This window comes from Lissotriton vulgaris, chromosome 6 (assembly GCF_964263255.1).
Source record: "Lissotriton vulgaris chromosome 6, aLisVul1.2, whole genome shotgun sequence".
Taxonomy (NCBI): domain Eukaryota; kingdom Metazoa; phylum Chordata; class Amphibia; order Caudata; family Salamandridae; genus Lissotriton; species Lissotriton vulgaris.
The window spans coordinates 1,234,292,007-1,234,318,666 of NC_141694.1; the positions used below are offsets into that span (position 1 = coordinate 1,234,292,007).

Consider the following 26,660-nt stretch of genomic DNA (forward strand, 5'->3'; position numbering starts at 1 on the left):
TCACTGTGCTGCAAAATCAGTTGTGGAATTCCGTGCCAAGCTTGAGGTAGAGAAGAGGCGTCTCCGGCGTGAGGAGAGAGGCGTGGGGCAGGGTCGCTTGGCAACTGGACTCCAGCCCGGCGCGTCTCCGTACTCTTCAGTCAAGCCGGAATTCCCTGGAGTGCGAGAGCCTGCAGCGGCCCTGCAGAAGGCCGGGCCGCCCCTCGGGAAGGACGAGGGCCGAAGAACACGGATGACCCTTGTGTTGTGGAGCCTCCGGGAGAACACACCCAGCAGATCGGCAGTGGCCTCTTCCTGCCTTAGGCGTAGTGCCATTCCTGAGCGGGAGGGGGGAGAGATCGGCCGCGGACAGCCCCAGAATCACTCAGCGCGAGTGCCGCTCGACCTGAGGTATTCAGGAACCAGGGAGGGGAGGTCTGAGAAGGGATAATTTTGGAGCAGAGTATTTAAGAACTAAACCTCCAAGGCGGTCCCCACCTCAAGCCATTCTGACCCTCACAAATTAAGGACGTAGGTGACAACCTTATTTCCCCCCTCTTTGGAAGTACGATCTCCCAAGTAATTATTCAGGCCCAGGAATAAAGAAGAGTTAGCACCCTTTGACACAGTAACCTTCGTGATGCTTGACATGAATGCCTTTCTAAGCCTAATTTAAGTTGAGGAAGAAGTGACAAAACTAGAATTTCAGTTTATCTCTGAATGAACTAAGGGAACAAATGTATGTTCTACGGAACCTTTGATGTAGTGACCGGTTAAAGGGAACTGGAATTCGATCACCACTAAACTAGGCGTGTTATTCCTTCCTATTGTTTCCCAAGTTAAATGTAATTGAGAACCAGATGTCTAAATCATTGTGGAGAAGTGTAATGAGCAATGTGGTTAATGCATGTAAAAATCTAAAAGGGAATGTTCAAAGAATTAATTTCTTGAATAAGATGTTTTCTCTCAAAATTCCTTTCACCACATATAGAGATAAAGTGAATCTATTTTCTATTTAACAGATGGTGTGGTGTCATTTTTGGTGGGTTTGCACTGGGGTGTTGTAAAGAGTGTGATGCAAGCACGTCATGTATGCCTTCTAGATTTAGCCTTCTAGCTAGTGCCATGCTACCTTAAGTGGGCCGGCAGCCCTGGTTCCAACAGTTCCTCGGGTCATAACAGAACTATGGGTAGATGGGCCATGGAGGAGCACAAAATTCTACCCGGAAGGTAGGGGGCTACTAAAGTAAGGGAGGTCATGGTCCCTCTATTGAGGAGTGCCCTATGGGCAATACAAAGGAATTTGAACTTGATCCTCTCCGCCACTGGAAGCCAAAGCCTTGTCAGGCGGCTTGATATCTAGGTAGCTTGAACAGCAGCCGGACAGAGGAGTTCTGGATCACCTGCAGTTTTCTTATTGTAGTCTTCAGGGCACCCAAGTATAAAGAGTTGCTGTAGTCCAAGTGAGAAATAATAATAGCCTGAACCACCTGGCTCTTTGCGATGGGAGGAAGAAGGGGAAGAATTTTTTGCAGCATCCTCAGTAGGCCAAAACAGATCGCTGACAGCTTTACTGCTTGGGTGTTAAAGTTTAGGGATTTGTCCAGCCACATACCAAGGAGCTTTATACCATTTTTTGGGGTGGGAGGGGGGCCTAGACAACTTGGCCAATTCAAATTAATTGAGGGCGACAAGTTGTTGCCTAGCAACATGAGCTGCGTTTTTTCTCCATATAATTTAAGGCAGGAGCTGTTCGTCCAACCTGCAACTTTCTCTGGCAAGAGCCTAGAGCAAAGTGGGGGGTATTCTGCCTTTGGGTGAAAGAGAAGACTAGTTGAGTGTTGTCTGCGTAGGACAATATAGATATCCCAAATGGATGAACTATCTCTGCAAGTGGCCTCATATGAACTTTGCACAGAGTAGGGCTCAAAGACGACCCCTGAGGCACTCCGCATTTTTAGAAGAAAGATCTCTGGCATATAAGCTCCATCTAAGGCCTGTAAAGACCTGCTTTCACTAAACGACTTTAGCCAAGAAAAGGCTAACCCTGCAATTTCCGCTTTCAGAAGACTTTCAGCAAGGATGTTGTGGTCCACTGCATAGAACACTGAAGTGAGATCTATGAGGATTATGGCTGCTGAGCCTCCTTGATCAAGCAGTTTCCTCCTAATTATCGTGTGGTGAGAGCTTGCATTCTCATTGGTGTGTCTCACGTACCCCTTCTGTTTAGACGTGAACAGTAACATCAGCCTTCCCCAGTGATCTCACCTTGTCCCCAGGCACCTAAGGTAGCCCAAAGCACAGCTAGGCTTTGAAAGCAAGGCTGCAGGCCCGTGAGATTGATTTATTAAGAAAAAATAACAAAAGATGTTTTTGTGCTTGTGAATACGCCTTGGGTGGGGCACAGGGTTATCTTGGGAGAGTCTTTCCCACCTGCCCCCCAGCCTAGTACCAGGTCTGTCAAAGCAAAGAAAAAATCTCGGCTTGATCAGTTAATCACATAGGAAACCGAAGAAATCTATACATAATAGCATGTAATCTCCGTTAACCCAAGGTCCATGATTCAGGGTCATATGAGAACCGGTTTGTCCACAACCAACATGAGATTCAGAGGGCTTGCCTTCCCATCAATTTTTTAGTTTCTAAGTAAATTAGTAGTGACGTAATTTGAATTGTGCACACTCTGGTGCGCTGGCTTCAAAGGTCGGGGATTTCCCTGCCTTGTATACAGTGCGCTGTGAGAACACTTACCAGAATTCATCGCACGCCACTTCCTGGCTGCAGCGAAAGCGTGGATGCTTCCAGGCCGCCGAGGAGACCTCTCTCTTCCTGGTTCAATCCCTCTTGCCCGGGGCAGAGAGCAGGGAGGGCAGGGATAAGTCCGTCTGCATGCAGCTGCTTCGTAGTTACAGTTGCGCTGCTGTCGTGTCGCACTTGCAGAGCCGGGTCACTTCCTGTAAGGCTGTACACCTTGACGTAGTTGGCCAAAGGGGCGCGGAAGCGAACGAGCTACGCACCGAGAGACGGGTGCCCTCATCTGTCACAGGGGCTATCTAAATCCGTGCTTCTTACGGCTTCAGTACCTTGCTTCTAGAGGTAAGTCACCTGAGAGATAAGGACTCTTACTTTCACCTGTCATGGCGTTGTAGTTCTTTTTTCGTTGTCGCGTTTTTTTTTTAATTGACCAGCGCACACAATAATTTATCGCTGCGTTTCAACGACGTTTATTTATCTACCTGTCACATCCCGGCCGTTTTTGTAAGTCTTGCGGAGTTTGAAGCCTGTCAGTTGTTCGTGCTTCTTCTTACCTTTCTCTGCTTGCCGCTACCTAGGTCCCATTATTTCTGCTCGGAGCACGGCAGGGGGGAGTTGAAATTTGTGTTTGTCGTCCTATCTGTCTAAGACCTTATTCTGAATGTTGACTGGAGTGCTCCGGAAGGGTGTACTAGTTGCGCAACATGACTTGCTCTCCAGGCTCCGCGGTGGCTTACCAGAACGGAGAGCTGGACAGTGTACTGCGCTCTGTGTACACTGATTTCAAACAGTGACTTGTGCATGGCGATCAGCATTTTTCTTCAGCACAGAAGCCTCGAGGAGGGACGGGAAGTGATATAAACCACAATTTTCTGGTAGAAATGTGACTAGTTGTACATGGTTTCTGTAGGATACATTTGGAGCATTTCTGGACATTGTACTATCGAAAAAACACAAGGTTAATTGTAAAAGGTTAGGTTAATGGAAAATAGCTGGTCCTGGGCCCGCTTACATGCCAATTAAAGTAATGACACAGACACTAGTGGGGTTGGTGTTTAATTTGCCACAAGCACGTGTGCCCACGACCCTTTTATCATCAGGGTCCCCTGACTGGTGGCGCCTGTGTTGGATGGGTCTGAGGTTGGTGAGAAGCTGCGGCATGACATATGTAGCAGGACAGTGCATTTCTTCTAAAATCCAAAAGAAAGGCCAACAAGTCCAACCTGTTGAAACAAAACAACCATAAACTGGATACCATGTACTCCATCAGTCTCTAGAGTCAATCAGCAGAGCACCAGTGGATGCATGGACTGATGAAGCTAGCTGCGACCGGACATCTCTGCTCGCTTTCATACTTTAACTTGTGTGAGACAGGACACAAACACTGGTTCAAGGATGTCCAAAACCTTCTCGCTGCACACCAGCTGGAGCCACGTCAACTGTTTGGAGTTGGTCCACTCTGCTGATGCTCCAGATGATTTGTGGTTGGTGTCAACGGTTCAAAAACAGGGTGCGCTTGGAGTTTTTTTGGAGTACATCGCAAAGCCTGCATTTGTGGTGTTGCTTGACTCCTTGAAGATATTCTTGGCGTGCTACCATCTGTAGAAGTCTCCTCTTTCAGGCCCGCTAGCTCCTGGCATCTATCGGTGTGGCAGGGTCAAGTCCATCTTTCGCGCTTGCGGAGGCCCCTTGGTTGGGTTGCCATTGGACTGTTTTGTGGCTACATATGTGCCACATCTGGGCCGATGCAAGACCACTAAGGAGCCACTACATAGTCGCTCATGCAACCACATGGGTAGATGGGTCCTGGTCAAGATGTGCTCTTGCTACCGGGATCAGGATGCAGGTAGGGTGAGCAGGTACTCAATGGCTGACCGATACTTCAGAGTGTCACTGTGCTTCTTGTCAGTAGTTATCATAATGGTACTTTAACGCACCATAAAGAATGTTCTCATCACTTTCTTGTAACTAGTTACTTTTCGTTTATCCAATATGCTGCCCTCCTCCATCGATTTGGTGATGAAAAATGTAACTGACCAAATATCTGTAAATACTATATGGTGATCTGACATCTTTTTCCCACAGCTCACCGTGTTTGCTTGCTAGACACGTTGCACATCTAAGTCACTGGTGATGGTTATCAGTGCCTTATTTTATTTTATTCCAATTTATTTTAGATTAGATAGTTCTTTTCTGTTATGTTTCGTGATATTTGTAGCCCTGATGAAGCCGTGATTGCGACGAAACACGTGTTGGCTGCAATTACTGTGCAGAATTATGGGAAAGAGCCATTGGAATCACAATAAACAACTTGTTAAGATCAAGACTGAAGAAACTGTTGTATGGCATTTTAGGATCTGAGCGAAATTTGCCGATTCATGCCCTTATATAGGTAAAATTCACATTGCCCTAATATAGGCATAGAAATCATACCCTTATTTAGACATAGCCTGTGCAGTCCAAATACAGGCATGGCTACTTCCACCCATACCAAAACGTCACAACGATTTCTTGGAAAATCTGCTTAAGCAGTCAGGGACCTCCCCTTGCTTGAATATTGATTTGTCCAAGAACCCATGGACTTAACAAAGAATTACTATTATCTTGGGGTTCTTTCCTGGCGTTATCATGCCCCACTTTACGTCAAACTAGGCACCTTCATGCTATAAATATGCCTTCACTTGCTCTAGCAAGACACAGTGGTTCGGAGCAGCTCGACCATCTACTTGCCCGACGCAGCTCGCTACAGCTAGTGCCGAAGGAAGCCGACCCTCCAGCTGACGCACTGATCAAGAGGCTGCATTTCTCTCAGCGAGAATCCAGCTCCAGTGTTTCCAAGCTCCCCTCGCGGCGTGTTGGGAAATCGAGTCCCGAGACAGAGATACCAGGCCTCCTTCATTCTAAATTAAGGTATGGAGCTGATTAGACCCTAAGAGAAATTTTGGACAGATTCTTGGCAAAGAAAACCAACCCTATGCTACACAAATACTTACTCCCTCCCACGTACTAGACTTAGGTTAGGTACATTGGGGTAGGCGTATTTTAGATAGCACTAGTTGAGTATTTTAGTCTGTGTATTTATGTATGTACTTTTATATGGCTTTTTTTGTACTTTCATACAATGCTGTTACAGTATTATTTTATAATTCTATTCTCGCTGTACGAATTATACTTTGCAGCCTGCATTACGATTGTAGCAGTTCACTTTTCTTGCATGAGAAAGAAGACTGTTCAATAAATCCTTTTATTAAAAACGCCTGTCTCTATTTCTCTGCACCTCTGTTGAAACGAAGCATGCACAATTGACTGAGTAAAATATTTATCTATTGTTTCCACGACTAGTTTATTCTTGGGGAAACAAAGTTGTCATGTTGATGCGGTTGTTAGAAACAAATCCCTTCTTGTGTATTCGAGAAAGTTTCTAGTGACCTCTGAGCTAGCTGGCACTCACTATTAAGTTTAGTATATTCTATAGAGACCTAGTCGACCTCAGTCCTACGTCTAAACTATAGGATATACTATTCCAATGCGCAGAGCCTATTGGGAATAGAGGAACAACACTACATTTATTTATTTAAAGAGTTTTATATAGCGTTGGCTAGACCCGAAGGTATCAGAGCGCTTTACATGAGAATCAACAATGTAACAGAAAAGGTCAACAATTATACAATACATCAAACAATAGGCAATACATTGGGAGAGGAGAGAAAGAGGAGAGAAAAGTAGTGGAGGGGGCAGGGGAGGTGAGAAAGGGAGGATAAGGGAAGAAACAACAAGGAGAGACTAAAGGAAGTCCGTCTAAAGACCGACTGGTGACTAGAGTAACTCAGTCGTGCTTTTCACAGAGACCCCTTTTTCCAGTAAAATACTCCAATAGACGCCTGGAGTGGGTAAAAGGATAAAATATCCACCATAACTGAGTAGGACGAAAAATCCTATGTATTAGTTTTTTGGTTTGTTCAACGTTGAAGGATACAGTGTTCCAAAATATTGTGCACCTTATCTTTGTTTCCTTGAAACTCGCTCTAAAAACTTTCAGCCAACAAAATGACTGAAAACGGGAACGGTGGAGCTGCAGCAACTGCAGCCCAACCAGGCTTAAACGTTACAGGTTTCCAACAAGACGACATGGATGCTATAATCATCCCGGAAAACTTAAGAAAAACAATCACTATAAAGCTTATAACAAATGACCTGTCACCAAGAGGTGGTAGAGTAATTTTTGTCATAGAGGCACATGAATATCGGCAGACAGAGGTATTCTATTCATGGATTTTCTTCCCTGAAGCAAATCCAGTATCACATGTGTTTCACTTCTACAAAGTAGAGGAACATCCAACGGAATACACTCCTTTCGAGGATGTTGAGATTCCACTAACATACCAAGAGCATGCGCTCTGGTTTAAAGGTGCCCTACAACATCAAAATCATATTACCAGACTCGGTCCACTAGGTAGACCAGGAGCAACATGGCGGTACTAGCCAGCTATACACCACATCCCGACATTGAAGAAATGACAGGTGCTGAACTATTAGTTCAACTAAAACAACTAATCAAAATCCATAGATAATTGGTTCAATATGTCCAGGGCTTAATTCGTGCCGGTGCTTGCCGGTGCTTAGCACCGGCACCTTTTTATCAGGGCCGGGTCTACACTGCCACTGACAACTCACTTCACCAAAACGACTGTACTGCAGTCTGCACGTCATGGTCAAAGTAAATAAAATATAATTGCCGTACTGCCAAGTTGTTCACTTCAGACAGTCTCCAGAGTCCTCTCCTCGGTGAAGAAGAGTGTTTCTCTGCAGACTGCAGTGCTGCTGAGAGAGCGAGCCCGATTACTTCGTTTCCTTGATGCAAATTCATTTGCTTTCAGTTTTGCCGGAGGTGGGCGGGCCCCTGATTGGGCTGTATTTAGTTCTATAGTGTAGGGGACTGCGTGAGCGTGCCGTGTGTGCGTAACCTTTTTTCATTCCAGGGATGGTGGAGCACATGACCACACCTCCACACCCCAGCGCACACGTACTCCGGCATCCGTTACCACAACATCGAGGCGGGAACTTTGGAGCAGTAGCAGGCCTCTTAGTAAGTCAGTGCCACCAGCAGTAACCTCAGTAAGTGAAAAAAAAACAATGCTGCTCCTTTTACTGGCGCGTGGGGCCCGTCACCTAAACCGAGTCAGAGGTGCCAGCAATTGCCACTGGCATCGGGCGGGGAACGTTGTGCATTGCTATGCTACGAGGCTGCTGAATTTTAACCCTGGCTACTCTAAATGGTATAATCTCTACTATGACATACATACCTTCGCTTAGCTGGCTGTGCTCACAAGAAATGAAAAAATCCATTAAAGACAAAACGGTTAAAAAAAAGGTGCGATAGTCTTTCTGTAATATGATTTGTCCTGTGTTTGAAGAGCCGCCAGCAGTAACCGTGGCACAGGCAGTAAATAATAAAAAAACAATGCTGCTTTTACTGGCTCGTGGTGACAGTCACTTGAACCGAGTTAGAGAGGCCCACCGCCCCAGCAATCATGCCAACGGCGTCGGGCGGGGCACCGTGTGCATTCATATGTCACAGCGCAAAGAATCTTTCTGGTGACATTGCACATATGACACAAACCGTGTGCAGCCAAATCCCGTCTCACTCATCCCTAATTTCCGATTTCCTATGTCCCTAATGCACTCTTTTATGTACAGCACTCCCTGGTCGATATGACCTTTCGAAAAAAGAATAATCCCTGCACATCCCCCTGCAGCTAGCTGTAAATCCATTTGTGCCACATCAAATACAGTAAAGAACACTGTTAAGCATACCGAAATGTACAGTCTAACGTGTACACTTTCAAACCTAAGTGGCGATAATCAGGTTGCAAGGAAGGCAAAGGAAATAAACCTAAATATCACTCCAACTGAACTTTTCACAAGCATACACCCAACATCCATAGTGTGCACGGGGTCAGGAGGGCTAGCCATGCAAGAATGTTCATGGCACAATATTTAATCTAAAGAACAGTGCAAGAATCACGAGGCCTCAGCCCACAGACGTGGCTGCCGCCCCCCAGGGAAGTTTGAGGGGTTGTGGGGATGAAAGGTTTGTTGGCAGGCATGTTCTGGTAAATGTTTGACATACTTTACTTTTATTTGGCTGGGCTAAGAAAAAAAAAATCCATGAAAGGAATAAAAGGTGTGATAATCTTTTTGTTAAGGTAATTTGCACGATATGGGAGGTGTGAAGAACAGTGCAAGTATCACGAGGACTCAGTCCACGGACCTGGCTGCAGCCTTCCAGGGGAGTTTGAGGGCCGGTGGAGGTGAAAGGCTTGTTGGCAGGCATGTCCTGGTACATGATGTCCTTGCTTGTGAGTGGTTAGTTTGTAGAGTGAGGCGGCGAGTTGACGTCACACTGGGGCACCTCCCTGCAAGGGGGTATGCAGTGCATTCCTAGGGAAGGTTGAAAAGCTGGGGTGGGGCGGTCCCGGAAATCCCTCTCAGTATGGACAGAGGAGAGAGCGGGAGAAATGGTAGTTTGGAGGCCTGCCTGGAGAGGGCTGAGGAGGGTAGGTGATGTCAGGAGACTGAAGACCAGAAGGGGGGGCAAGACAGCCCTGTAGAAGAGAGCAGGAAAGAGGGGCGAGTTTATGTTTAAAAAGCAGAAGAGAGGAGCAAGTGTGCAGGCCTGCGGGAGGGAGGGATTAGAAGGGTGTGTAAGATGGGGAGGTGTCAGGCATAGCGAAAAGACCCGAAGGAAAGTAGGGGACAACCAGGTGAGAATTTGACATGGGGGAGCGGAGTCCTAATCAGGGCTAAGGGAGAGGAGGCCTTAAATAGATATCAGAAGAGATGGGGACACGCCGCAGAAGAGGGTGAGTTTACAGGCCTTGGAGACATTAGAAGGTGGTGGGGGGGGGGTTAGAGTTTGCCTAGATAGAGGCTGAGCGCAAGAGGGTAAAGTGCGCAGGTGTGTGGCGACAGCAGGAGGGAGGGAGATGTAAGGGCGTTTGCAGGTCTGGTGGAGGGAACAGAGGTGGTATGGGGAGGTAAGGGCCCACTGTGGAGGAAGTGGGCGGAGCCAGGGGAAAGTGGGTGTGGCCTTTGACAAATATTTGAGCACCTGGACTTCATATTTTACAAATTAAGCACTGAATATGTCATGCGGACTCTAACAGTCCAACCTCAAGGATTCCACATTAAGGACCAGATGTAGGTAATCTCGATTTACCTACTCTTAAATACCGAATCATACCGATTCGGTATTTAAGAGTAGGTAAATGGGATGTAGGTAATTTCACTTTTGAAATTACCGAATCGGAATGATTCGGTAATTACCGAATCGGTATTTACCGATTCGGTAATAGCCATTGATTCCTATGGGCCTTGAGGCCCATAGGAATCAATGCCAATTACCGAATCGGTAAATACTGATTCGGTAAAATTACCGAATTTGCAAGGGGGACAGGGTGTCACTTTGACACCCTGTTGCACCCCTCAATTGTAAATTGCAAAAAAAATGCTTTTCGAAGGGTTTTCATTATTTACCACCAACTTCTAGTTGGTGGTAAATAACAAATCCTTAAACCCTTGTAGCACTGATTACAATGCTACCTACATGTTGAATTACAGAATCGGTAATTTTACCAATTCGGTATTTTACCGAATTGGAAAAATTACAAATTTGGTAAAATTACCGATTTTGTAATTTAACATGCCCCTACATCTCAATATCCAAATACCGGTCGGAAACGGCAGAAAATTGGTATTTTCGGCTGTTTCCGACCGGTATTTGGATACCTACATCTGGCCCTAAACCCCTTACCAGGGGAACACAAATAAAATCACACCACAGACTATACAATCAGTCATTGGTAAACTGCCCGCAAAAAGGGAACAAATTCCATTCTGGATAACTCAAAAAATTACTCAAATAGAGGCAGTATTTCCCGATACTACCCCTCATGAGAAACACAGGATTCTAACAATCTGTTTACCAATGGGGATAGCACCACACCTGGAGGACTTTGGCACTTGGGGTACAGTCTTTGCTGCAATCTATACAAAAACACATGGTGTGCCGTCTATGGCGGTAATACCAGATGTCCTGAAACAGGTTCAAAATTAATACGGGGCAGAGCCTGCTTTAAACATGGGTATGAAACTACTGAAAGATTTCAAATGGGTCTCAACTATAATATTTGGCAATATTAAAGGTGAGGCAGCATCCGTCGTGATCCGCCAAAAGTTAAGAGAATTTGATGTAACTGAGCAACCATATGAGCTGGCCAGAATAATTGAGAAATCCTATGCAGAACTAGGTAGAGATAGTTTGGGTGGGAAACAGGTTAAACCCCAACTAACTGAAAGTCCTGAAAAGGTCTTTATTAAAAACGCTCTCACTATTCCCAAAAAGAAGTGGGAGAACACTAAACAAACTTCGAAAGAGAAGCGTTCTCAATCCCGAGATAGGTCTCCTTAAAAGGAGCCCTCTCAAAAGAGGTATAACCTCAGGAACAGGGATAATTTGAAAAAACCTGATAGATATCAAGATACTGATACACGTTCCTCTCGTACCTTTCAGACTTCCTCACAGAAATCGGAAAGAAGAGGACGGTCAGAACACAAAGAAGAACGCGTGAAGTCCAAAGACGATCAACACGTTCCAAAAAATAAGAACACCCAATTCATCAAAAAGAAGGTAGCAGGTCTAAAAATCAGACATGCCGAGGATCTTGAAGACACAACTCAAGAACGGTGAGTGGGCCCAGACAATGCTGGACAGCGCAGCAGAAGTAACCGTAGCTCGCAAGATCTTGAAGGATCATCTGGAGACAGTGGACTTGAATGAGTACATCCAAGTTGAAACAGCTGATACTAGGGTTAGTGTACCACATAAGTTATATGAAGTAATGCTCCGAATGGAGGGGGACATAACTAGGAAAATAAGAGCACTCTTTTGGAAGAAGCTCTCAAAGGGTTATGACATTCTTCTAGCTGAAAAAGACTGGCTACCAAAATTTGTCAGGGAGTGCTCACATGGCGAAGACATCATTATGCCAGCCTTCTCCAATCACATTCCAATTAATTTAAAATACACCTATGCCAGAAAATGGGCTGTAGCCCAGGCTCCGGCATTATATAAAAATCATGTAGGATGGGATGAGGATTCCCCTCACCATAAAATCCAGTTAAAAACTCAACCAACTGCACAAAGGCAGTATCCAGTTAAGCAAGAAGCTAAGAAACAGGTCAGGGAGATATTAGATCAACTTGAATACCAAGGGGTGATTGAAACATGCACCTCGTCAATGAACAATCCTTTGTTTCCTGTCTCCAAACCAGACAATACATATTGTCTAGTTTTGGATTACAGACATCTAAACTCTTGTTGCAAAACTTTTGCAGTACAAAACGCACACAGTGCAGCACTAATGAATAACATTGTGCTTAAAATATATAAAACCACATTAGATATTTCTAACGGTTTCTTCTGTCAAAAATTGCACCTGAAAGCAGGTACTTGACTGCTTTCTCAATAAAAGGGACACAGCGTCACTTCTGTCGTCTCTCCCAGGGATTCAAGAATAGTCCAAGGTTATTTTCAGCCAAAGTAACAGAGTTACTACAAACATATGATGATGAGGCATTATCTTATGTCGATGACATCTATCTAACAGACGATGACTTGGACAGGCACTTGAACAGAGTGAATACCATTATACTTGGATTCGCCTCTGAAGGGTATAAATTAAATTTAAGAAAATCAAGAATTTCCCACCTCAGCGTCCTTTTTCTAGGATACGAGTTATCAAGAGAAGGAAAAAGCCTGGCAGCCAACTTTTTAGAAAAGTGTGCGCTGCTCCAACCTCCAAAAACGCGGAAAAACGTAGTCAATTCTAGGCTTCCTAAATTTCGGAAGAACATACATTCTAAACTACACAGAAAGGGTTAAACCTCTATGAATTAATCAAACCTGACTTAAAAACAACTAATTGGACTAAAACACAGAGAAATTTTGCGTTCAGTGCAAACAGACATGTTAGCAACAACACATTTACAGACTCCCGTAAACGTACGCAACCTTGTCATCCGAATCATCCCAGGAAGATGCGGATTACAAGCTTAACCTTTAATGAAGGGGAAAAAGTACCAATTATAAATCATACTTGTACACACGAGCTGAAATGAAATTCACTTCAACAGAGAAAATTCTGGCAGCGGTTCAAACTGTAGTAGCAAAAGAGAGAGCCCTCGCACAGGGTAAGCGCATTATGGTCGTTACACATGTACCTGCCTTAGAGGCAGTGACAAAAGCAAGCATTCCAAATGCAAAAGCTTTACATCCGAGATGGATACAATGGGTTAACTCTCTTGCTGCAACAGACGTTGAATACGTTTTTGACCCCTATTTGAAAACACAAGAATTTCTACAATATGAACAAGAATGTCCTCTGCCTACTGAGATTCTGCCTCTAGAACAGTACAAATGTATCATTTATACAGACGGATCAGCACAGCCCGCAATTGGGGGTAAACAAGCTTATAGTGCTGCGTGCGCTATCAATGAAGGTCGTTGGCGCGATGGTAAATTCCGACCTATGGTCACAAAAACGCAATCTCTCGGAGATTGTACAGCTCAGCGAGCTGAATTACAAGCATTCAAGATGGCGCTTGAAAACACTGATCGCAAATTCCCCACACTCATAGTGTGCGATACGTATTACTGCGTTCAATCTTACAATGAATACTTGCAGAACTGGATTCAAAACGGTTCCAAAGACGCAAAAGGTGGCACAATCAGGCATAAGTTGCTTTTGGAACAAGTAGTTCAATTACAGAAAGAACTACAAAAGACTCACGTGATCCATACACTGAGTCATCAATGTGATGGCGTTCACGTTGCAGGGAATTCATTGGCTGATGTAGCCACTGAGGCAGCTGTGCAAACAGCTTCCGTAGCTGCAATCACTCGTTCAAAAACAAAAATAAACAGCGAAACAATGCAAGCTGTCACCGCTTCCAACAAAGACAGCGGTAAAACATTACCCAAAGGCTTTCCACTCAAATACTCGTATAAAACTGATGCAAATAATGTTCTGTTTGCTCGAATCCCTGGAGCGGGGGATAAAGTAATTCCAAACATGGAACATAGATTAGGACTAATTTTAGCAGCACATGAAGGGCTTGCCTCTGCACATGCAGGGGTTTCCACCACAGTATCGTTATTAAAGCAAAGATACTGGTGGCTACGCATGAGGAAACAGACCAGAAACTATGTTTTGGAATGTGAAATCTGCCAAAAGATGAAAGTCTCAACAGTGAAACGCCCGGCGCAGACGCCCATGTTAATTTCAGTTAAACCATTAGCTTGCGTTTACCTGGATAACTGCGGTCCCTTACAGAGGAATGGTATCTATAAATATATCATGGTCGCAGTGGATTCATGCTCAAGATTTATTTGGATGTGGCCTCAGCGCTCGGCTGACGCCCGAACTGTAGAAAAGATTTGCGAGTCTTTATCGGCACATACGCAGTCGGCACGCTACATTCTGGTCCTGCTTTTAGCTCAAAAGCTTACAAGGAGGCCATGGTCAATCTGGGCGTCACATTGCGGTATTCTAGTCCATTCCATCCTGACTGAAATTCGGTAGTGGAGAGAAAAAACTGGGACATAAAGCAATCTATAACAGCTAGGGTATTAGGGTCGGGTGATGGGTGGGTCAAACATCTAATAAGTGTCCAATGTAGTCTAAACAATCTGCCAAGAACTTCTCTGGGTGGAATCACTCCATATTAAATCCTTTTTGGTACTAGAATGATTGTCCAGGACCTTGATCGTCACACTTCAGTGGTAGAACAAAACCTTTTGATATCAAACACCGTTTGGCTGTTTTGCAGGACTTAAATGAAACAAGAAGTCAAAGCAACACACCACTGAAAGGGAACCACCCGTCCCAGCAAGGCCTGCCTGGATACCCAAGATTGGGGATCTAGTCAGATAAAAGATCGCAGATAAGAAGGAATTTGGGCCTTCTTATAGACAACCAGTACCTGTAGCAATCCACGGATCAAGAACAGTGTTACTGCCGCCCCTTGCTGGAAGAAAAGAGAACAGGTTTGTATCTACCGACCTGGTAAAACCACATCATGTGGCTAATTATAAGTAGTAGGCCAAGCAGACTCCAAAGATGTAGCAGACGACCAAATCTGGTTACTATCCAAGAGGTTCAAACTGAAAGACTCATCATTGAGGAATCTGCAGTGCGAAAAGAAGGACTAAGCAACAAAGCCATGGAACTTGTGCCTCTTGAGACCCAAATAACAGTTCATCAAGAAACACCTGTCTATAATGATATAGCATCTAACTATGCTAATATGACAAGGGATCCAGTAGCTCCAGTGATTTCAAGTAATCCTGATGCAATACCTACAATTGACAGAACTGCATCTGGCTATTTCATTAACTTTGATACGTTTTCTGAGGATCCCAGTGAACCTGAAACAATGCCAGCAAATAAACCTTTTAAAGAACAAGCAACAGAACTTTTTCATCAACTTGAAAAAACTTATCTGGTTTCTCCATGGGTTGAACTACGGATTGTGCTAGGTGCACTTTTTCTCCTACTTTGGCTAATTATTGTATTAAGTTTGGGAATGCTGATAAATGGAAGATATAGTAAAATGGACACAGCAAGTAAGAACATCAACTTACTCCTCAAGCCACACAAATCATCTCATCGTGAACAAAGAGACTTGACATCAGTGAACATCACAGCCGTTCCTATACCTGATGGTATAGCCTGGGACAAAACTGATTATGACATCATTGGTCCTGCAGAGCTGTTGAAGATTCTACACCAATTCAAGGTTTCCTTGAGTGACTTTATTTCACCAAGCACATTTTCTGATGATTGGGATTTTGAGACTGTTAATAATATGATGTGAGACTTAGAGATGTCTGCAAAATTTACAAAACATGAATACTTAGAAGGTTCATCGTATTATGAACAAATGTACTGTTATAATCACTATGGTCATCATTATTTGCACAAACTGCAAACCCTACAAATGTTCATAATTATAATCAATGGGAACATTGTCCAACACCACCAAAGGGTAGCTCAAAAACATTCTACAAAGATTTTCCATACTTCTCAGGTTTTAATGTCTCAAATGCAGAAACATTTTACTTTTAAAATGTTAATAAGACAGGAATGAAAAGTATGTTGACTAATACTAAGCAAATTTATTCTGCAGCCTTTTATGCCCAGCTTTCCTCGTTAGGTTTTGACTTTTGGAGAGACAACATTGAGACAAAAACTGTCTGGGGCACAAAAGACTGGCAGGTGCAGGGAATAGAAGCTTTATTTCGAGCCTGCATTATCCCTGAACAAATAATGGTTTTGAACGACACTGTCCAACAGACATCCTGTCTTGGCCTACCTAAGATAAAGGACTTGAAAAAACCGTCCATACCTACACCTGATAGTAAAAACACTACAGAGGGGGTGGTCGACGTAAAAACAATTTCACTTAAGAACAGAACTGATCCTGATTGGAAAAAATGGTTAATCTGGCCCACAGAAACAAATAACTGTCAAGATAGATTCCTAAATAAGACACAAGGGTTTACATTCCCTGGGCCAGATCCAAGATATGTCCAGAGACAACATCCAGGGATAGTAGCAACATACAGTGTAGGAAAACTGTGCCTTTATTGGCTACAAAAATCCACACTAACATAGGTAAAACAACACTTATCTTTACTTAAAGATGGCGTTGATTTAAGGGACTTCTTACAAGAATCTGCAAAACCGCGTCATAAATGTTTTATATACGCTGGTATATATGCCATTTATAATGAAGCTTGGAAAGCGACACAAGCAGACACTGCAGAACGAATATGAAAAATTGAGCGTATTAATTTAGAGAAATCTCTCTCTGTAGTTGATAATGGGTTAACGACTCTGTCATCCAGAATTTATTCTTTGGACAGCATAGTCTCCTCTGCCATAGACATAATGGAACAGGACTTGCTCATGCTACAGCATGGACAGTCACAATTGCGTTCTCTAATGCTTTTAGGCTGGACGTTACAAAATCTTTGTTCTGGATATGTGCCATGGCGTCTAATCAACACCACGTCATTGTTTTCTGTATTTAACCTTACAGATAAACAAATCACTTTGGCACAAAGAGGAGCAGGCTATACGGTGCTGAGCATTGAAAAACTGGAAAGATTACCATTAACTGTTTCAGAAAAACCAGCAACAGAATGGCTAATACACGGGACAATCACTCTGCCTGTCACAATTTTCCATTTTCAGTATTGTTTGAAACATATACCAGCTGGCGTATATGAAAGGTTGGGTAAAGAATACATCAAGTCAACCTGGGAATTACCATATACACACAGATGTTGGATTGGGGTAAAAGAAGTATTTCTTAGTGGTACAAATTGTAAAAACTCACTAAGCGGTACACTTTTATGTCAGGGTATTAACTTACACGGAGCCTGCGATGATTCTTCGGCCAACTTATCCTGCCACCTGCAAGGTGGCAGGATAAGTTGGCCACCTGCAAGTTTCTCCAGCTGCAGTGATTGATCCAATTTTTAGGCAGCTTTTTAATGGAAGCTATATTATGTTGAATGATCACAGCTGCTGTGAAATGTTGCCAGGAATAGCCTATCTTGTAACTGTGTCAGCCAGGGTTACTTGTTGTATGCAAGTATTGTTTCCTAAAACTAATACAGACGGAGAGTCGCCTTTATGGCCTTCACTGAACATCTCTTCTATACGAATTGGTACTTTAAGCAGAATGAAAACCATTCTTTTACAAAAAACTGTGCCACTGACCTCATCCAAAGAGACGTATGAACTACAAGTTCCAAGGTCTTCTGCAGAGATACATGCCCTTTTATCAACAAACTGCCCTATACATTTCGTAGAAATGTTAGAACGTATCTTAAACATGTCTGATACCAGTGGTATTGTACATGCATTTAAGACAGTTTTTTCGGGACTGTTATCACCGTTTGAAGCACTCCTCGGCATATTTCCAAACTTCGTGCACTCTGTGTTCGGCGGCCTGCCTCTCATTTTGGGACTCGTAGCAGGAATACTATTTTTGTTCCTTCTGCTCCGATATGGCAAGTCAAGCCACCAGCGACACCCAGATTACTTTAGAGAACACTCTACTGACAATGAAGTGTCATGAGCGCATGATACAGATTCTGGGCTTGGCTCGTTTACGAGATCTGAATACCACGTGGTTTCTATCATTCCGACCAGTCTGGCAAGATTGCATCTTACCTGTTCTACGATGCCTGCTATGTGGAGAAGAATGTGTGTTAGACATCTGTCTGACACTTCCATCAGTCCTGCCAACGGATGTTGATACTTTGCTTGGATCGGTAACGGCTCATGCATTTTGTTGTCCCCAGCGGCTACCAATCCTGATGATGGCATTTATTGAGGTCTCACAGACGCAAACTGCTGACGGTGAGATACGTGGAGCAACAGGCACACAGGTACCATCTCCTTCGTACATTGCTAATGCGGCTGACGCTGACGGCGATGCTTCTCCTTTTTGTGCAATCGATCTGCTTAACGAGGTAGTCCAACTTTCACCTACTGTAATAGACGAATTCTTTACTAGCTTAGAAGTAGGGTGAGACCCCTTTTCTTATGTTGTTGATTGCCTCACCATACCCTAACATTAGCTTCGCCATGTTTTTTAACCCTATATCCACTGTGCGGCTGTCATCTTGTCACTCTTCCCCCTCCCCTGTTGACAGCATTTAGTAACCAAGCAGTGGTGACCTGTTACTAGATTAAACTGGTGGTAATTCTTCCCATTTCTTGTGTTGGTTTTTTACAGGTTACACTAAGACTGAGCAGGACCATCCGGCCTGCCTATCATTCCAAGGTGGAAGGTAGTATTCCCCTTCCTCCTAGTGTAGCACTCACTTCACCTTAGGTCCTGACGAAGTGCACTTTTGCATGAAACATGTCGACCGCTAGGTAGACTGAACTTTGCTGGATCCTTGCACCAGCCTGTTTAGTGTCTACTCACTGTTTTTAATAAGGTAGTATACCACATCATTAAATTTACCACCGTGGACTTGCTAACCTTTTTTAATATTCCTACACTGACTTCTTGTCTACACTTTCCCCTAGGCCCTCACACCCACATGCACCAACTGGCAGGAACAGAAGATCTCTGATAAAGAGCCCCATCATTGGGAGCCCGTCAGACATTGCAGCGCCAGTCTGACGAGGAGCAGAACCCATATGATGAAGCATGACACCTAGCTTGCTGGATGTGTGAGGGTTTTAGTTCTGAAAGGGGGATCCCCCCACCCCCTTCACTGTCTCACATCAGCTTGGTTAATTTCTCCCCGCACTTATGGGGAACTGCATACTTCTATTTGTTGTTTCATTATCAGGGTGCGTACGCTGGACCCTTTCATACATTGCCCATTCGATCCCTCTCATTTTTGTATACTACTTAGACATCTGTCTGACACTTCCATCAGGCCTGCCAACGGATGTTGATACTTTGCTTGGATCGGTAACGGCTCATGCATTTTGTTGTCCCCAGCGGCTACCAATCCTGATGATGGTATTCATTGAGGTCTCACAGATGCAAACTGCTGACGGTGAGATACATTGAGCGACAGGCACACAGGTACCATCTCTATCGAACATTGCTAATGCGGCTGACGCTGATGGCGATGCCTCTCCTTTTTGTGCAATCGATCTGCTTAACGAGGTAGTCCAACTTTCACCTACTGTAGTAGACAAATTGTTTACAAGCTTAGAAGATTTGATGTTTTCTCCAAACAATAAGACTGACTTTTGAAGTTAGCACACAGTGTTCTATGGGACTCTGTATTCGACCTTCACTTTTCAAAACAAGCTTCTAACTTTGGAACTATATTTTTCTAAAATTTGACTTTTTTCCAAAATTGAATTTTTTGGGGGGCACAAAGTACTCTGCTTAAAGTAGAACTATTCTTAGAGAACAAGAATTCTTTGAATACTTCCCAGAGACAATATTTGACCTTGTCCTAATACAAACAGCTTACATAATCTGCCATGGAATGGTCTCAAATTTTTTTTTCTGTATTTAAGAGCCATTTCATAAATGTATTTTTTATGATTCATTCAGATAGCATTTCCAAAATCATACTATATGCTTTGATTGAAAACATTGCTTTTAAAATGCATACAGCAAAATGCTCTTTTTATGTACAACTCATTTCAAATGCATTTCTCTGTATTTAAGTAGTGTTTTTTAACAGATCATGCTTTAGATATGTTTTATGTGTTTATAACTTAGTAATGTCGAACATAATAAGGTGGAGTGGGTGTTGTATTGGGTTTTAGGATCAGAGCGAAATTTCCCGATTCATGCCCTTATATAGGTACAATTCACATTACGCTATTATAGACATAGAAATCATACCCATATTTAGACATAGCCCATGCAGTCCAAATACAGGCATGGCTACTTTCACCCGTACCAAAACGTCACAACGATTTCTTGGAAAATCGGCTTAAGCAGTCAGGGACCTCCCCTTGCTTGAATATTGATTTGTCCAAGGACTCATGCACTTTACAAAGAACTACTATTCCCTTGGGGTTCTTTCCTGAGGTTATCATGCCTGACTTTACGTCAAACTAGGCACCTTCAAGGTATAAATAGGCCTTCACTTGCTCTAGCAAGACACGGTGGTTCGGAGCAGCTCGACAATCTACTTGCGCGACGCAGCTCGCTACAGCAAGTGCCGAAGGAAGCCGACCCTCCAGCTGATGCACTGATCAAGAGGCTGCATTTCTCTCAGCGAGAATCCAGCTCCAGTGTTTCCAAGCTCCCCTCGCGGGGTGTTGGGAAATCGAGTCCCGAGACAGAGCTACTAGACCTCCTTCATTCTAAACTAAGGTATGGAGCTGATTAGACCCTAAGAGAAATCTTGGATAGATTCTTGGCAAAGAAAACCAAACCTATGCTACACAAATACTTATTCCCTCCCACGTACTAGACTAAGGTTAGGTACATTGCAGTAGGCGTATTTTAAATAGCACTAGTTGAGTATTTTAGTCTGTGTATTTATGTATGTACTTTTATATGGCTTAGAAACCATACAATGCTGTTACAGTATTATTTTATAATTCTATTCTCGCTGTACGCATTATACTTTGCAGCCTGCATTACGATTGTAGCAGTTCACTATTCTTGCATGAGAAAGAAGACTGTTCAATAAATTCTTTTATTGAAAACGCCCATCTCTCTATTTCTATGCACCTCTGTTGAAACGAAGCATGCACAATTGACTGAGTAAAATATTTATCTATTGTTTCCACAACTCTGAAGATACGTTTATTCTTGGGGAAACAAAGTTGTCATGTTGATGTGGTTGTTAGAAACAAATCCCTTCTTGTGTATTCGAGAAAGTTTCTAGTGACCTCTGAGCTAGCTGGCACTCACTATTAAGTTTAGTATATTCAATAGAGACCTAGTCGACCTCAGTCCTACGTCTAAACTATAGGATACACTATTCCAATGCGCAGAGCCTATTGGGAATATAGGAACTACACTTCACTTCACTTTAATATTTATTAATTGTTTGTAAATGATGTACATTTATATAACAATAATACAAATATCGATATTACTAACTTCGATATTACTTACATCGATATAAAAAAAATTGATATACTTACCTTAGGGTCAATATTGTGTCCAACGATATTCCTCACCTAGATATTCTATACCTTCGATATTTCCAACTCAATATTTTTGTAGGTCGATATATAAAAGTCGATATTTAGACTGTGCACCCTGTGCATGAACAGAACGTTTGTTAAAGATAGTTCATTGTCGTAAAAAGTGTTAAATGCAGGTGTGTTGCTAACAATTTTGTAGTGCTGCAAAACAGGTAAACGGTGACAGTGAGCTCTATATAAAAGAAAGTTATTGTGTTACTTTTGTAGTGCTTGGTTACAAGTCCGACAGTCCAAGCATGCAGTAATCTTTTGAAACAGCACACATGTAGCAGGTCAAATTGTTTTTCGGATAAATACTAAAGTCGAACAAGTGAATATGTTTTTCTTCACAACAGTACCCTGGAAAACGTGTGTTGATTCAGACACACCAAAACACTAGATAGAAATCCATCCCCACCAGACGTGCAGCGCGTCTCTCATAAACAGCGTGATGACACTCAGCTGATCGTATCCCTTAATCAATCTGACAAAGCAGGGTCTAATTTGGCTAACTGTCTGGTCAAGGTTTCCACATGGATGGAAGGATCTTTTTTAAAACTCAACGGAGCAAAAACTGAGTTGATGTTTCTGGGAAAACCTACTATCCTGGATGCCAATATTTTCTGGCCCAACTGCTTAGGGGATATGCCTCCCCCTAAAGAGCAGATAAAAAGTCTTGGTGTCTGGCTAGACCAGAACCTTAAATTTAAAGAGCAAGCACAAAAGGTGGCAGGCACCTGTTATGGAATCCTGAAGATGCTCAGAAAAATAATACCTCTGGTACCATTTAGAGCAAGGAGACTGATGATTCAAGCCCTGATTCGGTCTAGACTTGATTACGCTAATGTGCTGTACCTAGGTGCTCATTGTTCAACTATTAAAAGACTACAAACCGTTCAAAACTGTGCTGCACGCCTCCTTATGCAGGTCCATAGCCGGGAATCTGCGGGCCGCTCATGGCCTCTCTCCACTGGCTTCCAGTGGCTGAACGTATTCAGTTTAAGGCAATGTGCCTGGTCCATAGATCCCTCTCAGCTACGGGCCCACAAATTCTACGATCCATCATTCCCCCTTATCTTCCCAACAGATCCCTGTGCTCGGAAAATAAGGGTCTTGTAGATGTCCCCAGGATAAACAAAGCCCGGAGTGGGGGTCGCCGGTTCACATATATTGCCGCTAAATGCTGGAACCGGCTTCCCATTAACATTCATCTAGAAAACAACTATATGTCCTTCCGGAAACTGCTAAAAACCTTTTTGTTTCGATGACTTCCATTTCTTAGTTCGGTGAGGACTTTTGTCTCTAGAGCTGCAAGGCCTTCTGGTAGCCATGCGCTCTATAAAAGCTTTTCAATTCAATTCAATTAAAGAAATGTGCAATTATTCACGCCATGGGCTTTGCTGCAGCAGGACGTCATTGTGGCATGCTGTTGCGGCGGTGCCGCTGCAGATGGCTGTTTCAGCATCACTTTCACTGGATGACGGATTTACTGCATAATGAAACAGGAGCAGATGAGCCGTATATATCTGCCAGCCCCGGCTGTGCGAATTGTCCAACAAACATTTTGAGCTGTGTGTGGAAATTGCCTATAAACATGATGTTAGACGCAGTTCTTGTGAACATATTTTAGGCATGCCATTACATATGTGGGTTGTACACAGACGGCGTGGCGTGTCTGTGCCAAATAGCTCCTAGAGCCCTGTGTTCTTTCCATTTACAGCTGGATGTGTGATGGGTCAGTGGCAAAGCATTGCACCTCTGTTTGCTGGTTCCAGCAGAGAGGTCATGGACGGAATGGTCAGTCAGATCCTATCACCAGCCAGGACCGGTTTCACTCGCGCTGGTGGGCAGTTTGAAACTGAGAGAGGGTTGATACATTTATTAAATACACTTTTGTTGTGCGTTTAGCTATTTTATGTATTTATGCACACATTTAGGCACTGCATCGGCTGCACTGTTTTGATATGAGTTGCACTGTCATTTGCTTATATATCGGAGGGGAATATATAACAGCAACAGAATCCTTCTATGTCTGATTGTGTTTTTTTTCATTTGCAACCCAAGTGAGAACTTACCACTAGGCCGCCGCAGTTATACATTAACTACTGGTCCCCCCTGTTAGTTCAAGAAGGAGAGCATATTTTTCCAAAGTGAATGCTGCATGCAGTGCAAGACACTGGGCAAGCATACATTTTAAAGGGCTAAAGTTGTCATGCAGAACAATTTACATATTACTGTAACTGTTGAACAAATTAATACAAGAAGATAAAGGACAGTTTTTAATGTGCTTATTATTTCAAAACTATACGTTCCCACTGCTTAATAAGTCTTGCTTTATAGCTGTATTAATTTGCTTTCAAATGCACCATTTGCCAATCTTTTTTACATTTCTATCTCAGGAGAGGGACTCTCCCTAGACCCCTGTTTGTCCATTGAACTTGTTCACATCCCTAACTAGTGTTATCTATTGGAAAGGGTAGAGCCAAAGCAGTCTTGCTTAGTACCCTAGTCCTCTTCAGAAGTCCGATTTGCTTGGCCACCCAGAAATTCTTTCTCTGAAATAATGTATGAGTTTTCTTTTATCAATGTGTACATAAAATTCATGAAACAATATTGAGGGTGTTGCAAAAAAGGAATTCTAACAAATTATAAAAAAAAAATATATATATCACTTTTAATAGTTTTTCAAGTTAAAAAACAGATATTACTATACATAAATGTTACATAAAATAAACGTCATACAGCATATAAATATATATCCACATTACATAAGAAATTATTAGTTTTCTTTTATGAATGCCTAAAAAAACTGAATTTTTAGTCCATTTATTGCAGAAATAGTGCTGAAAATCGCACCAAAAAGATGCCAATTAAAAAAAAAATTCTTCACAGGGGGAGAACCACCCCCGAACCCCTCTTATTGCTGTTGACCTTGCTAGCTCGCATACGTTGATTCATTCTTCATACGCCTCACCAGTTTCAAATTCCACCAGCCGCCACTGCCCAGCTCTCTCTCTCTCACCCTCAATCTCTTTCTCTATGCTTCTCTTTTTAAAAACGTTTGCACAACTCTACAAAACCTTCATTTTTATCAGTATCCTCATATTTTGTCAATTTGCTTTTTAGCTACTGAAATGAGTAAAAGTTTACCTGAAGACAATGATGAATCTCAGGTCTGTCTGGAAAATCGCAATTACAAAAATGAAGATGTGGAAGGTGGAGAATCTGGCCATGTATCACATCATGCCAACCTGGGCCAACATTGTCACACATTTCATCCAGGAAATTCAGATTCTGAGTTTTCCGACTCCCATCCTTACAGCGGAGGTGGCGAAGCACACTCGCACTCTATGGACTATAATATATTGATGCATACCCCGAGCCGGGATGCTGGCTTGTTCTCCCCAGGTTCTTCTGACGCTGGACATAACTCAATGCAGTCAAACAAAAGCATTGAGAATGTTTCTCGAGAGCCCAACATGGATATATTACAGCCCTGTGAGCCTCCAGGTAGTAGCCAAAAGCTACAAATGCAAAGTAAAGATACTGGCAATGGTTCACAACCTCCGGATCCTTTCGCAATTAATCAGCTTGAACCTCCGTGCTCCTTAAGGTCCACAGAACCGGAAAGGTATCCACTCTGCTCCTGTCCTGTTGACCCACGCCTACAAAATTCATGTAAGTACTTTCTTGATGACTAGACAGCTGCTTTAGGCAGTACCATGCTCCAGGTAGAAATGTAAAATGCAGGCAATTTTGGTTCAAACTTTGTTTATTATTGAAGCTGATAATATTGACTCGCATAATAAGTGTCAAATTATGTTTTCTTGTTTTTATCTAGTTGTATTAAAATATTTATAATATGTTTTCCTGTTGTATGTGTGTAAATAATGTGCCTCTTGACTCTGGTTTATTTATTTGAACATAGGTTGTCTTACAGCATTGTTTATTAAAAACAGCAATGCTTCTTGAAGTTAAGATTTCACTTAGTAGTGTTAAGTATTGTACTGGAGTCCTCTCATCAATGATATGTTTCAAGGTGCAGTAGATGTCATTTGAGGATACTGACTACACGTATAAGCTAAACAAGCATTGGTAAAGCCAATCGGTCTCAGCAATGCAAGAGCTATTGGCTTTGTCAATGTCAATGTGTTTCAACATTGCATGGCCAGTTCGTAAGTGTTCCTTAGGCAGATGCAGCATCCAAGTGCCTGCAGCTGATGAACCTTTACTCCTTTGTGTAACTATGGGCACACATGAACAAAGCATTCCAAATTAAATTTACAGTTTGATAGGGAGCAAAACACAATAATAAATATGGCAATTCCCTTTAATGAGATTTACTAAAATTAATTAGTAAAAAATTGTACTTTATTTATTCACCTCTCAAATACAGAAGGTACTGTCTGTCTTAGTGTAATTCATACTTATGACTTGCATGTTCCACACACATGCCTGCTGAAGGCACTCAGCTCACTGAGCTGTCCAACTGGTTAGAAGAATAACGGCCAACAATCATCAAAATGCAAAGATCATTTGATGCGTAGAATCAAATTTAGGAATCCTTTATTAAATCTATTTCCTCTTCCTGCTACCTGTTGTTTTGTGGTTCACTGTTGTGTCTATCTGGTTTGACATAAAATTGTATAATCTGACCATACCTCCTTTCCAGTGAGTGAACTGGATTTACAACAACAAACCTAGATGTCAAGGTCATTGCAATAAAGTGGGAAGCCAGCTTATTAGGCCTCTGTACTGTTATCACTGGGTCACGTGACCGGATCCTGGCATGGCTAACTTGACCTTTGGACTTTCTGAGGTTGATAAAATTAATCCTGTTAATGTGTGTAACAAAAACAAATTCTTGCAGTACTTGGATATATCCACTTTAAAGTGTTATGTAATAGTATAGTATTCTTTTTTTTACCAGTTTTGTTGTTTGGGCTTAGGGATCTTACACATGCAAAGTGGCTCTTTGGTGCCCCTGGTCGGTTGCTGTTTTCAAAATGTGAATTTACTTGGGTGCTGACATCAGCATTTACCAAACCTACATGTCAAAGTAGGAGTGCTTTCTGTTGAAAATAGCTTTGTTTATTTTATCTTGCGATAAGCCTTTTGCTGATTATTTGCTTTTAACCTGTAATTCTGCACCATAACAAACCA

General features: G+C 42.8%; 1 protein-coding gene across 2 annotated transcripts in view; it reads left to right on the forward strand.

The window, feature by feature from the left end:
• Nucleotides 1–2,819: 2,819 nt before the first annotated feature.
• The window catches only part of LOC147708675 (E3 ubiquitin ligase TRAF3IP2-like), a 219,634-nt gene continuing 195,793 nt past the window's right edge, over nucleotides 2,820–26,660 (forward strand). The window contains exons 1-2 of one of the 2 annotated variants that reach the window (XM_086925384.1): nucleotides 2,820–3,075; nucleotides 24,624–25,175. In XM_086925384.1, coding sequence (XP_086781510.1) covers nucleotides 24,632–25,175 — 544 coding nt within the window. In that variant the 5' untranslated portion in view covers nucleotides 2,820–3,075; nucleotides 24,624–24,631. The remainder of the gene's footprint in view (nucleotides 3,076–24,623; nucleotides 25,176–26,660) is intronic. The other variant, XM_086925385.1, reaches the window with a different exon arrangement.